The sequence below is a fragment of the Bradysia coprophila genome (genome assembly GCF_014529535.1).
Source record: "Bradysia coprophila strain Holo2 chromosome X unlocalized genomic scaffold, BU_Bcop_v1 contig_26, whole genome shotgun sequence".
In the NCBI taxonomy this organism is placed as follows: Eukaryota; Metazoa; Arthropoda; class Insecta; order Diptera; family Sciaridae; genus Bradysia; species Bradysia coprophila.
This window is the reverse complement of record NW_023503313.1, coordinates 731820-743092: the sequence shown is the minus strand read 5'-3', so window position 1 is coordinate 743092 and position 11273 is coordinate 731820. Positions and strand designations below refer to the sequence as shown.

Genomic DNA, 11273 nt, shown 5'->3' with positions numbered 1-11273 from the left:
AGTGTATATCGTGTATAGGAGAGGAGCTAGTACGCTTCCTTGTGGTACACCTGCCATGATTGGATAGTAGTTGGAATAAGTTTCTTCGTCTTTCACTCGGAATTTCCTTTCCGACATATATGATTCAAGCAATTTACAGTAGTTTTCTGGAAGTATTTTGCTCAATTTTAAATGAGTCCTTCGTGCCATACTTTATCAAATGCCTGTGATACAACTAGAAATGCTGCTGGGCAGTATTCCTTATTTTCGAACGCTCGTTCAATTGTAGTAGTCAATCTATGAATTTGCTCTATTGTTGAGTGTTTGTTTCTAAACCCAAATTGGAAATCAGGGATTTTCACAAGAGGTTTTATACGTTTGATCAGTAGTTTCTCGAAAATTTTTGAGATTGTTGGTAGGAGTGAAATTGGTCTATACAATGTAACTTTCTCAGCTGGCTTGTCGGGTTTTCTCAACATGATTACTTGTGCAATCTTGAAGCTCCCTGGTACACACTTCAATTTTAGACAGGCGTTGAAAATATAATTATGTGATCATATACATGGCTTGTTTTGGCAGTTCTTTGAATACACCTGGAGCAATCTCATCTACTCCTGGTGCCTTTTTTTGTTTAGCTTGTCAATTTCCGTTGCGATTTCATGCGGAGTTATTTTCTTAATTTTTTTGTATGGTTGATATAATTTTGTTGTATCAACGTTCGATTGTATCTCGTTGGGTTGAAACACTTCTGCTAGGTATTTTGCAAAATATTCCGTTTTTTCGCTATCCTTCCTTATCCATTTTCCATTGGAGTCTTTGATAGGTTGGTTTTGTACGCACGGTCGCTTGAACTTTCTTGTAGCTTTCCATAATGAATAATCATTTTCCTTACCCGATCCCAAATTACTCAGGTATTTGTCTAAACATTTTTGTTTATGCAGTTTTATGAGTTTGTTGACTTTGTTGCTAATGTGGTTGAAGTAATTTTTGTCATTCCGATTTCTGGTTATATGCCAGTATCTCCGTGCTTTCCTTCTTTCTTTGATTAAGTCTCTTATTTCGGCTGGATAATTTACTTCTTGAATGGGTTTTGGTTTTAGTTTCGGAGTTGATTTTCTTGCTGCATCTTGAAGCAGGCTGATGAATTTTTCACACTGAAGATCAACTTCCTGTTTTGTTTTTAGGCTGACGTTTAAGTTTATTGACTCTTCCACTAATTTCCTGAAGAAGTTCCAATCTGTGTATTTATTAGTGAGATTTTCCTTTTTGTTTTTTAGTACAACTGATGCATTGAGGGTCAATAGAACCGGCGTGTGATCTGATGTTAGATCAACAATGTTTTCCAGTTCCACGTTGTTTGTTGAGATTCCTTTAGAAATGAAGAGGTCCAGTAAATCTGGTATTTTTTTCGGGTCTGCGGGCCAATATGTGGGCCGTCGTGCAGAGTGGTAGGCACAGTTTTCCTTTTTAATTGCGTTCAGCAGATCTCTACTCATATGCATAAAAATGTAAAACAAAATCTTTTAAGGAAATTTTTACAAGGTAAAGCTCGGGAAACTGTTTCATTTTTGATTAAACTATAAACGTAAGTTACCCAGAGATAGTATAGCGATAAACGGTTATGTCATCTCTTATCGAGAGCAACGACAAAAATAAGCGATAACATTTACCACAGTTGGCTTATAGGCAAGACGTATCTTAAGAGTCACTTTGCGAAAACGTCGACCAATTGAAATCCAAGGGGTCTCCGGCTATAGCTTTTTTCGAACACTTTCACCTTAGGTGTGGACATTTGGGAAAAATGCACTACACCGGATGGGGAATACTAGTCTCAACAAGGTACAAATTTGGCAGTATCGATATGTTTGAAACAGTTCCGCTTCGTGGCTCCAGCACCACTTTTTGCTAAAAAAATGTCGATTTTTGAAAAGGACGGCGCGATTCAAATACATGCCAACTAATGGTATGGGATGTTATCACTAGGTAACCTAGATTAGAACCATATATAAATCGCTAAGGTTAAGTGGTCGCGCAGGCAACAGTATAACTTTTTCAAAAAAAGGCACAAAAATGACACCACTGTGAAACTTGAGTCACTCTAGCTCATCCGTATCAAACCCTTTGATAGAAAAATTTTGTCTTATTTTGTTTCCTGAACTCCAACCTTTCGATTGACACCTTATACGATATGATCCGACCACGAAAAATGTGATCTGTAGTCACGTTTAAGCAGAAAAGTCGAAGCTGGAAAAACTTAAATTTATGACTGGCATTAAAATTATGTTAAATTGATTAGAATGAGGAGTATACCAATATGATCCTTGTTTATTTAATCACATAAGGGTATTGAATATCTATATACATTTTCTCCACTTCACTACCAGTCTCAACAAAAAGTGTAATAAATTTCACATCGACTTTCTAAATAAAACGATCCTTGCACGACCCAAAAAAAAAACAATTTTATTTGAAAGTCATTTTCTGGAATTTCCATTAAAATGGCTTAATGACACCGTCCTTTTTAATGCCATAAATTAATTTACACTTCATATTAACGTTAATGATCGGTCGACGAAAGTGTACCATAATTTCTTTTTGTTATAGATAGATAGATTATAAATAGAAACTTCCAAGAAGAACGAAGTTTTGCGAAACAAGAATCGCGAATCGCTCAAATTGGAAATGATAGAGGTAAGCACAACGTTTTTCATATGTGTGATTCGTTGTTTTCCACAAAACACACACATCAATTTGCCGCACAATTTTTCAAAACAAAAACAAAGGTGACGGTTTGGGGTAGAAAATTTATATTTACATTAAAAAACCAATAGACATTTTCTCCCCTAACTGTCATCTGAGAGAGGAGAGATAATACGTCTCGACGGTTGCAGATGCTATTGTCAATGGAGGTCAAGTAGATACGGATTTTGCTAAGGCCTTTGACAAAGTTGATCACGCGATTCTTCTTCGTAAGCTGAACAATTTTGGTGGTGTTCATCATATCTACGTGACCGAACTCAAGTAGTCGTCATTGGCGGTTGTGGGTCAAACGAGTTTTCTCCTACGTCAGGTGTTCCACAAGGCTCTATCCTCGGTCCTTTGCTGTTTATTATGTTTATCAATGATTTGTTAACATCGTTGTCAGCATGTTCAGGATTTGCAGATGACCTTAAACTGTTCAAATCTATTAACTCGTCTTATGACTGCCAACTACTTCAAGATGATCTGGGAACTGTTGTGGATTGGTGCAGAAGGAACAACATGGGTTTGAACGTTAAGAAGTGTGCAGTAATGTCGATCTCTCACAGCCGTGACAAGGTGATGTTTCCATATACGGTGGATGGGGAAGTTCTCGTGAGAGTATCATGTAAGAAGGACCTAGGTGTTATCATAGATGATAAGCTGTCGTTTAATGAGCATATTGACCGGGTGATTCGTAAGTCTTATAGTATGTTAGGATTCATATTCCGGTGTGGGCGTTATTTCACTAGTCAATCCAGCTTGCGTCTCCTTTACGCGACGCTTGTTAGAAGTCGGTTGGAGTATTGCTCGTCGGTCTGGAACCCCTGCTATGCCGATGAGATGCAACTGGTCGAAAGAGTTCAAAAAAAGTTCACCCGAATGCTGTACTTTAAGTTTGGAATCGCTCAACCGAGACCTCCATATCATGAACGTTTGAAGCACTTAACACATTGAAATTAATTGCGGCTTGCCAACTTTCGGCACACTGGACTTTACTTAAATAGTCGAGGAATGCCTCCAAATAAATTTCTAAAAATCCAAAACTGAATTCTAGATTTTTAGAAATTTATTTGGAGGTATTCCACGACTATTTAAGTGAAGTCCAGGGTGCCGAAAGTTGACAAGCCGCAATTATTTTGAATGTGTTAAAACTACAATCGTTGGAAACGCGACGTTTGAATGCTGACGAAATTATGTTACACAATCTGGTACACAAGCGATTCATCACTTTCTCAACGTCTTTGTTATCGCCATCCTGTGAGGGATACTAGGCGTGTTGCTATATTTTACCTACCGAGGATGTTCACTAATTATCAGGTCAATGCGCCGGTGTATAGGCTTCAACAAAATCATGACACGGGGGTAGGGTAATCTCGCACACCACACAAATTCATGGTGTGCGAGATTCACCTCTAACTGGTGAATCTCGCACAGTCATGACTTTTCGTTACATGTCGTAAAAGGACGCATACTATGATCGCGTGTGCGAGATTCCCCGACACCATGACACGTTCTTCCGTGAATTGGACATCACTGGTAATTCGTCGATTGCGTATCATAAATTAGTGAAAAGTTACTTTGATTGGTGATTCGCAAGTACGTAATTGTTTTGAGATTATTTTTTTTGCAACTGATTGGAAACAATTGGAGATTCCACGTAATTACACTAATTACATGACTGCGAAACAGTGTAAACATAGTTACATAGTATACACTGTCTTGACTTACTTCTCTATTTTGGTTTATCGTATAGATAGAAACTGTCAAATTATGATACTTAAACCGCGTAAGATTGTTAAGCAGTATTATAATAGACGAAATTTATCTTATCTTATAATTCGATAACCGTTGATTACTTATTATTTCGTATTTGGAAGCAAGCAGTCGATTCTCAATTTCTTTCGAATTTCGTGCGAATGTTGTACAGCAAAAATATTTTTCATTTTTCTTACGTTGTTGATAAGATATTGACAGTTCGACTTTCAAAAACAGCTGAGACCCCCTTACTTGTGTTTTTTTAAGACATTCATTATTTTTTGTTATTGTTGAATGTGAGTCTTGTAACTTTTCAAATTTCAAAATTGTTTCCCGAATTCGACTTTAGGAGAATAACACCTTAGATCAATTAATAAAAGTCGTTTTAATCTTCGTGCTCATTCATTTGATTAATTTGCTTGGTCACCGTTGCGTGTTAAGTTAGAACCATGACGAAAGACAAACGAAACACAGTGGTTAATCACAATTATTCGTTAAGAAAATACAGCGAAAACGGATACAGTTCCTTCAAGGAATTTTATCCTTACTATTTGGGAGAACATTGTAACGTAATAAATCGACGCCTCCACTTAATTGGTACGACATTGGTTATGGTACTCACTTCAATTGCTCTTTTGACTGGACACTACTATTGGCTGTTTTTCACTTTGCCCCCGGGATACGCTTTTGCGTGGGTCGGACATTTTTGCTTCGAAAAAAATAAGCCAGCGACATTCAAACATCCGTTCTATTCGGTAAGGACTGTTAATTTCGAATTCAAATGAATTTTTTATTTGATTTGTTCAAAATAGTTTATGGGAGATATGCGACTGTGGTACGAAGTAATGACTGCCAAGCGATCGTTCTGAAACCAACCTCCATCAATTGGAACTTAATCCAAATTATCTGGGCATTGGAAGCAACTCTACCGAACCAAAATGTTTATAATTAAAGCGCGCCGGCAATATAAAGTGAAATAAAAAGTCATATTCACGGCGGAAACGTTGATCTTTTATTAATTTGTGACTCCATCAACATTAATAAAAATATTCGCTTGATAACATGGCTATTGTGGATCTCTCGACGTGAGAAATTTATTAAGTGTTTTATCAATTTAACGATGGTGTTGCTAATAAAGGCGTCATAAATGCATCATAAACGTGTCGTATTGTGGTTAGAAAGCCCTGACAATGAATTCTGTTTTTTAAACATATTGAGTTCGAGCAGGAATCTTTTTACAATTTTAGCAAGGATCTACCTATTTTGCTGTCATTAGGTAAAACAATGATATGACACCTTTCACCGAGCCAAGTTACATTCATAACATGTTTTTCATAGTTCATCAATGATCTGCTGACTAAACTATGACCACAGCACAACTCCTAGCTAAATTTATAGGCTTTAGTGATAAGATAAGAACTACCGATTATTTGTATTGTATGTTTTAACTCATACAATGAAAACAAGGCATATGCCGTTATAAAAGCAACGCAGTTCCTACTGGGGTTTCATCAGCATCCGAATATTTGCTATGTTCATACTAGAAGTAGTGCTGTGCTATGACTCTATACAATGTATTACATGTATCATCTGTAGATTGTTCGAAGAATAAAATTTACATAATTCGGACCTTCATCAAGGTAAGGAAAATTTATTACCAGAGGGAATGAAAATCCGTTAAGGTAATGCTATTGCTTGCAACTGGAACTCAACGAAATAAATGGTTTGATTGAAGAAAGCCAAATCGAAAAAAAAAAACAGTAGGATAGATGTGAAAAGTAGGAACGACATAGGGCATTACAAAGAAGTAACGGGATACTAATTCGGTTTAGTGTGAAATCAATTAGGGTAAACTACCCAATACGAGCACCTATTGAAATGCGAGTCCCCTATACTGTCTTGTTCATGCGAAGGGACCGAAAATGAAAGCTGAATTATAAAGAGTTTGTGCTTGTTTGGTACGGCGGACCGACATTGAGCGTTGCGGTGATATTAGCTGCTGGAATGTATTTTTCATGCTTTACGAAAGCAGCGTTAGGCATAAATTTCAGAATTTTTTTCGTAATTGAGGCCATTAGCATGAAAATTTGTATACATGTCTGTTGTGTACGGTTTATTTTAGGCACTTTCGCTTGTCGCCGTCATTTCGTTCCGGCTACAACCCACGAAATTGCCTAAAACCTAAAATACACCGTCCACAAGAGATACGTAAATAACTGTTTCAATCAGCGTACCCTAATTGGTCTATACCAATACTATACTAAAACGATACTGAAACTAAAATTTCCCATTTTGGATATTTAATACTGGACGAAAAAGTAACTATTTTGTTCAAAGCTAATAATATGCAAAAAAATTATTTTTCCAACAGTTTGTCGGGAAATTGAAATGTGGGGTAGGTGAAGGAAATATAGCTTTCATTGAGTATAGCAGGACTTCTCAGGCTCACCTTAACCCACAAATTCATTCAGTGGTGTGTGTGATATAATTTTTCAATGAATTTCGGGTCATAATTCCTCGTGCATGGAAATAATGCGGTATCCTGGTATCCTAGATACCGGGAAGTCGTAGGGGCGAAAAATTGGATACCGGGAAATTTAGCCTTCACCGAAGGCGATTTTCTTTTTTTTACTGTAAAAATTAGACCTCACCGGTAAATATCTATCAGCGGGAAGTGCTCAACGGGAAATATCACCGGGAAATCGGAAATAGCTATCACTGGGAAGAACTCCCACCGGGGAATGTCTATCAGCGGGAAGTACTCACTGGGAAGAATTCAGAACTAACCGGAAAATAGCAAGTTTTTTGTCCTCTGCTTGTTTTGCGACATAACCTAATTGGCGTGAAGATCTGTTGATATATGATTGGGCAAATGTGTCTGAACATGTATAATTCCAGAGCAGTGACTTTCCTCTGGCCCAAGGCACAAGGCTTAGACCATCGGGTTTCTTGCCATCTGGTGCAGAACAACTAGGTGGTTTACGTGTGCACGGAACTTCGCCCGACTTAAGCCCTCTTTGCATCAAATTGTTTACATATTCATGTTTTGGATTGGTACCGGTAGCTTGGCTACATGAAAGGCCATGTCTCACAAATTTGTCAACTTTCGTTCCACACACACATTTGTGGGGCTGCATGATAGGTAGACCAAGTCGTAGTGCAATCGAAACTCTGAATTCATCGTTGCTCATGCGTACTCCAAGTTGTGGTAATGGGAGTGCATGCAACCACGCACCTGTCTCTTCTGATGAATTGGCCAAAAATCTAGCTTTGTCTGCCTTTTCAATCAACTCATCTTGTATTGATGTCAATTTTTCCGCTATATAGAATTCTTCCCATTTGCTTTGGAGCGATCGCAACGATTCTTCAGGTAGTTCTCCAAATTTCTGACTCCAATGTAGTTCAGCTTCCTCTTTTGCCAAATCGAACTGCCGGTAAGTTTCAGGTAACAGTCCATTAAGCAGATCAGAAACATTATACACCGATGAGAGAAAGCATGGCAGAGCTATGTCTGAAGAATGTCGTATTCCAATGCCACATTTCTTTATTGGTAAAGAAGATTCGGTCCACGCCAATTCCGTAAAGTTTATGTTGAAAAGCGATTCATAATGCAGTAGACCAGATGAATTTTTCCACATTGGTGCTCCACGTAAGAAAAAAATCAAACGGGGTGTTGTGACTGACAAACGGAGAAAATAATACGCACTGTGTCGGCTTACATTTTTCAATTTCTCTGCCAAATTTCGTAATTCATTCGTTTTCTTTTCTAGACAGATTTTCGACGCAGCTTCAGTTAAGGGACTTCCTAGCAAAAACTCGTATTCGGTTTTCATCATTTGAATTCCATTTGCAATTGAATCAAAACGTTTATGCATTTCGTTTTTGATTTTTTTACAATCTGTTCCCAAAACTGAAATCTCGCGTTTCAATTTTAATTTTAATTTTAATTCAATAATTTAATAATAATAATTCTGGTAATCAATCATTTTTGATTAACGTTAACTATAAATGTTAACTAAAGAATTCTGAAGAACTTTTGTATCAACTGAGGTCAAATGACAAAAACATTTTTCCTCTTTCACCGGTTTCACCACTTAAATGCTGTAGAACTATGCGGGTTTTTTATGTCTTTTGGGTAGTATTCTAGACTTTTGGGACTGTTGAGATGGTTTCATGTCAGTTCCTAAAATTTTGTGACTCACTCATGCTTAAATATCGTTCTAGTACTAAATCTTTCGACTTATAAGCATGTGACGTATAGACTTATAAACTTGTAAATTTTACTTCACAAGTTATGATTTATAACCATCTGACTTATTAACTTATTTACCTTATTAACTTCGATCGATATACTTAAGCAATACAAAAGATTTAGCAAGCAAAATTAATTTGATTAAAAAATAGTCCGTATATAGCTTAGATTATGGAATTCATTGTCAATATAAGGAACTTAATGCTCAATACTTCACAGTTCGAAGTATATGTTGCACTATTTTCCATCAACATTATTATAGCCAGGCCATCATAGGCCTACGGTATAATCCTCTAATATTTAACAAATACAAATTCAGATGCACGTGTTACAAAAATTACCTATAATTAATGAATCACCAAAATCCCTTTATCTTAAACGGCAATGTGGTTACACAATACCACCAAACTGACCATCTGCAAATAAATATTCAAAAAAATTTAAATTTGGGAAAAACCCGACACCGAAAATCGACAGACGGAATGACACTACGAATTTTTATTATTTTTCTGGAGTTTCCCCGCATCTATTACAGGTGTTGAGGTCATTAATGTACAAAACAAACGGTTTGGGTGTAATCCTTTTATGACCTGTATAAAACCTTTGCACCGAAAGAAAGAAAATATTCAGCAGCACCTGGCGCAAAACGACTTGATTTTAGTTTACCTGTTAAGTAAAGTTGAAGCTGGATGTCATTTCAGTTTGATCAGTGACTGTGAAAGGATCGTTCCAACGCTTTCATACAAATTTACTGAAAGTTATCATTAAACATGGATTCACCTTGTGCAAAAAGACGAAGAATGAACAACGCTAATCATGCTGTTCATAGCGAAATTAACCATCTGGAGATGCCTTGGACTGACGACAGGAAAGTTTTTTACAACTCTTGGGGTTTTGATATGGAAGATGTGGAAGAGATGCCTGCACAATGGTCGGAACTTTCTTATTCGAAACGGCGAACGAAATGCACTATGTGTGGAGGTGATGATCATTTGATGTCGTCATGTCCAGAAGCTTGTTGTTTGAAGGTGTGTTTTTTTGTTCAAATTTATGTGTTAACCAAATTTATTAAAAAAAATTCATTTGATTTAGTGTGGTGAAAAAACCGATTATTTTGAAGATCAGTGCGCAAACTGTGTAACAGAGGCTTCAACAACATGTGAAATATGTGGCTACCGAGGTCACAGCAAATATAACTGTCCCTATGTGTGGAAATACTTACCTAGCACCGTAAGTGTTAATTTCGGCTCGACCATTTTTTTTTCTAATTTACGAAAGCATGATGCCTTGGGCATAAATTACAGAATTTATGTCGTAATTTAGGCTCAAGGCCTTAAAGTTGTATACGAATTTGTGGTGGACGAGTCCCTTTTGATTAATGAAATTGCCTAAAATCTACCGTCCACGACAGGTTTGTAAATAACTATTTTGCCGAAAAGAAATTAAGAGAAAATTTAAACTAAAATATTCACCTCATCTAACTCGAAATGATTTTTCGTTTCAGATTCCGGCGTTATCGTCACCAATGTGTTCAATGCACGATAACCCTCAGCTTCAATTGAATTGGAACGGCAATGAAAACAGTGACATATTTTATTAACGTAATTTTAAAGCTACTAGAGAAATGAACATATAAGAAAAGAGAAAATTTAGTCGTAATGTCGAAAGTTTGAATGTGTTTTTGTTTGCGGTCTCTTGGTCAATTGTTTTTTTTCTTTTGGGTTTTTTTAATGTTAACAGAAAAATGAAACATTTGCTCTGAAACAATAAATGAACGACAGAATAGAAATGCTGAACCATTAAAACATGTGCCACTAAAACAACTTGAAGTAAACAGAAAAAAAAGATTGAATTATTAAGTCAGGAGATCTCGTTTAGTGTTCTGTCTCAAATTACAATAAACATAAACATTAAATTGTATTCGAAAGAGAATGGAGTGCATTGTAGTGTTCGTATTAAGAAATTATTTTTTTTTCGTTCACAATTTTTGTCTTAAATGTTTTCAGACCATTCCAAACTCTCAAAAAATGAATTATTTTTCGTAGATGATAAGTTTTGTCACTGAACGGAATAAATTTTATCCTAAAACCAATTATGAGAAAAGTTCTTTGGGTTGTGTTCAGCGTTTTGAGATTTTCATTGGACGTGCATTATAACACTTAATTCAATCATAAGTGTCGCCTACAATACTGACAAAGTAAATGGATACGTATTGCGGCGAAGAGTAGACAACTCCTGAGTATAAAGTCTGAACGTCTGAGAAATGCCTATTGAAAATCACTAAGTAATGAAAACTGTTGTACTCACCTTTCAAATCCAACCAGAGCCAAAAAGATCGTGCTACATCCGTCGATCCAATGCCACAAAAAAGTGTTCCGATTCTAATAATACGGCAGTTCGGTTCCATTCTTGGGAACCTTTCGTGCTTCTTCTTCTTTAGCCTGTTTGTATCCCTGCTGGGTGGATGTACCATTTCATACGCTTCATTGCCACTTATTGCTATGCCTGATGTTTTCTTCAGTCCATTTGTTCTTGGTGGTCTTTG

The 11273-nt window shown here is 36.6% G+C and overlaps 1 protein-coding gene across 1 annotated transcript; it reads left to right on the top strand.

Annotated features, from left to right (window-relative positions):
• The first annotated feature begins 9110 nt into the window (after nucleotides 1–9110).
• Nucleotides 9111–10831, top strand: LOC119069110 (protein air1-like). The gene is made up of 3 exons (XM_037173002.1): nucleotides 9111–9756; nucleotides 9821–9958; nucleotides 10233–10831. The coding sequence occupies exons 1-3, from the start codon at nucleotides 9499–9501 to the stop codon at nucleotides 10326–10328; spliced, it is 492 nt and encodes a 163-aa protein (XP_037028897.1). The 5' UTR covers nucleotides 9111–9498; the 3' UTR covers nucleotides 10329–10831.
• Nucleotides 10832–11273: the final 442 nt, after the last annotated feature.